This window comes from Entelurus aequoreus, linkage group LG08 (assembly GCF_033978785.1).
Source record: "Entelurus aequoreus isolate RoL-2023_Sb linkage group LG08, RoL_Eaeq_v1.1, whole genome shotgun sequence".
Taxonomy (NCBI): Eukaryota; Metazoa; Chordata; class Actinopteri; order Syngnathiformes; family Syngnathidae; genus Entelurus; species Entelurus aequoreus.
Window position 1 is genome coordinate 63,619,301 of NC_084738.1, and position 2,406 is coordinate 63,621,706.

At 43.1% G+C, this 2,406-nt stretch overlaps 1 protein-coding gene across 2 annotated transcripts in view; it reads left to right on the plus strand.

Moving 5' to 3' along the window:
* LOC133655163 (tetratricopeptide repeat protein 33-like) overlaps window positions 1-1,632 on the plus strand; it is a 33,471-nt gene extending 31,839 nt beyond the window's left edge. For both annotated transcript variants that reach the window (XM_062055100.1, XM_062055101.1), the window contains one exon: window positions 802-1,632. In XM_062055100.1, the coding sequence (XP_061911084.1) occupies window positions 802-1,179 (378 nt within the window). In that variant the 3' untranslated portion in view covers window positions 1,180-1,632. The remainder of the gene's footprint in view (window positions 1-801) is intronic.
* The last annotated feature ends 774 nt before the right edge of the window (window positions 1,633-2,406 follow it).

A 2,406-nucleotide genomic window follows, 5' to 3' on the forward strand; every position in this document is an offset into this window, starting at 1 on the left:
AAAGGTTGATGACCACTGGTGTATACACTACTGCCATCTAATGTCTTGGAATTGCAACTGTATGCAAAATCTACTATATAATACTTGCAAATGAGACTCGGAAGTGTAAAACAAACAAAATATAACTGGGCAGCAAAAAAAAAAAAAAAGATTTTATTAATAAACAGTTGACATTTATAATAACCCATGAACACACACAAAAGTACAGGGAAAAAAAACAATTCCCAGGTACCGGGAATTAGTACCGTATCGGTACAAATGTGAAAAGTACCCATCCCTAATTACCACATACCAATGAGAGGGAGGGGGAATGGAACCCAAGTCCATCTGGGTATGTTTTGATGTCGTGAGCATTGTTAGTGGAACAACTTTCATGCCCCGTGGGATACTTTGTGGTTGTCCGCAACCATGCATTTCTAGTTTAAGAAATGTCTTCTAAATGAGACGTTTCATGAGACGAACGGATACGTTTCTGACCAAGAAGATCAAAGTGCTGCATGAAGACTTTCTAACATTTTCCTGTACGCCGCACCTCCCTGCACCTTGAAGCCCATTTATCTCACGTGAGCTCCATCCTCCCTGCTGAGAAAGCACGTAAGGCTGATTGTACTCCACCATTTTACACTACGCTGTTTGTTGTTGTGTCTGATTGAACTTTCATTCTCATTGATCATCTTTGCTTCTAGATAGTAGTTATTTGTAATATGCCTGCCCTTCACTTTCCCTCTTGGTGATTTTTACCATTAAGTCGCTGTTTCCTCCCTAAGACTAACACGAAGAGCGTGTGTTGTGTTGGTGCAGGCACTGAGGTCCTTCCAGGTGGCCGTCCATCTATGTCCGTCTGAGCGTGCCTTGTGGCAGGAGGACCTGGCGTGGGCACGGGCCCTGCACAAACAGAACGCCGTCGCCAAGGAGAAGATCCGGCGAGAGGAGGAGGCAAAGCAGCAGCTCCTCAACGCCCCGGAGCTCCGTCAGGACTTTGACTTTGAGTCCAACGAGGTCCTGGACGCCTGCGTGGCCGTGGCCGAGCGGCAGGCGCGCTACGAGGAGCTGAAGAGGACCGCCGTGGTGGTGGACGCCGAGGGGAACGTTCAAAACGTGCTGGCGTCCGGCGAGGGGGGATCCGGAGACTTAACGGCGGTCCCCTCGCAGGAACAATTTGTCAAAGCGAGAATCTGATGGAGCTCAGTCAGGCGTCAGTGTGTCACCGCTTCGTCAAGACATAAAAACATAATCAGAGGCAACCGTCAGATTCTGCAAATGCTTCACATGCGCCCGATAATGGTTTGGATTTCCCAATAGTGAACAGGCAGCACATACTGTACGCTGCAAAGGCCGCAACATTAGGTACGCCTGCTGCACCGTTGAGATCATCACAAGCTTCGACAAAGACAGTCATGCTAGGTTTGGATTCTTATTTTGTTTGTCAACACATTAGAAACATTGCAGGTGAAAATGACTGCGAAGCACAATAACAAGCATGTTGTTCATGTCTTTCTCAGTTTGTGGTCATATTGTTCACCAATAATGTTGGTAACGCTCATCTGTAGTAGACATGTTTTGCATAGTAGTGTAAACCTGAGCCTTGTTACATGTGCAATAAATCCAACAAAAAAAAACCCCCACTCCTTTATAACTTGTCTGATTTGTAATGTTTACCGTGTATTCATCTAATTCAGTGGTTCTTAACCTTGTTGGAGGTACCGAACCTCACCAGTTTCATATGCGCATTCACCGAACCCTTCTTTAGTGAAAAATATAATGGTTTTTTTTCAAATTCAAGACAAAGTTATATGTTTTTGGTAACACTTTAGTATGGGGAACATATTCTAAGTAACAAAGACTTAATTTAGAGTTTTTTGGACACTAGGGGAACATATTCTAAGTAACAAAGACTTAATTTAGAGTTTTTTGGACACTAGGGGAACATATTCTAAGTAACAAAGACTTAATTTAGAGTTTTTTGGACACTAGGGGAACATATTCTAAGTAACAAAGACTTAATTTAGAGTTATTTGGTTAGGGTTAAGGTTAGAGGGTTAGGGCCAGGGTTACAGGGTTAGGGTTATAATGAGGTCATGCCGAATAAGGCATTAATAAGTACTTAATAATGACTAGTTAAGAGCCAATATGTTACTAATTTGCATGTTAATAAGCAACTAATTAATGGTGAATATGTTCCCCATACTAAAGTGTTACCATGTTTTTATACCCGTGCACAAAATGAACTGTTCATGGACATCACCTTGTTCAAAGAACAAAACCAACACAGTGCATAAACTCACAACAAATTACACGACTGCAAATCAGTCTGACTTCTACTGTTGCCGTATCCGTAATACGCCGGTTGGGAGAAGTTTTTATTTACACGATGAGTCGGGTGTGTCTTGATCTCCGCCGAACCCC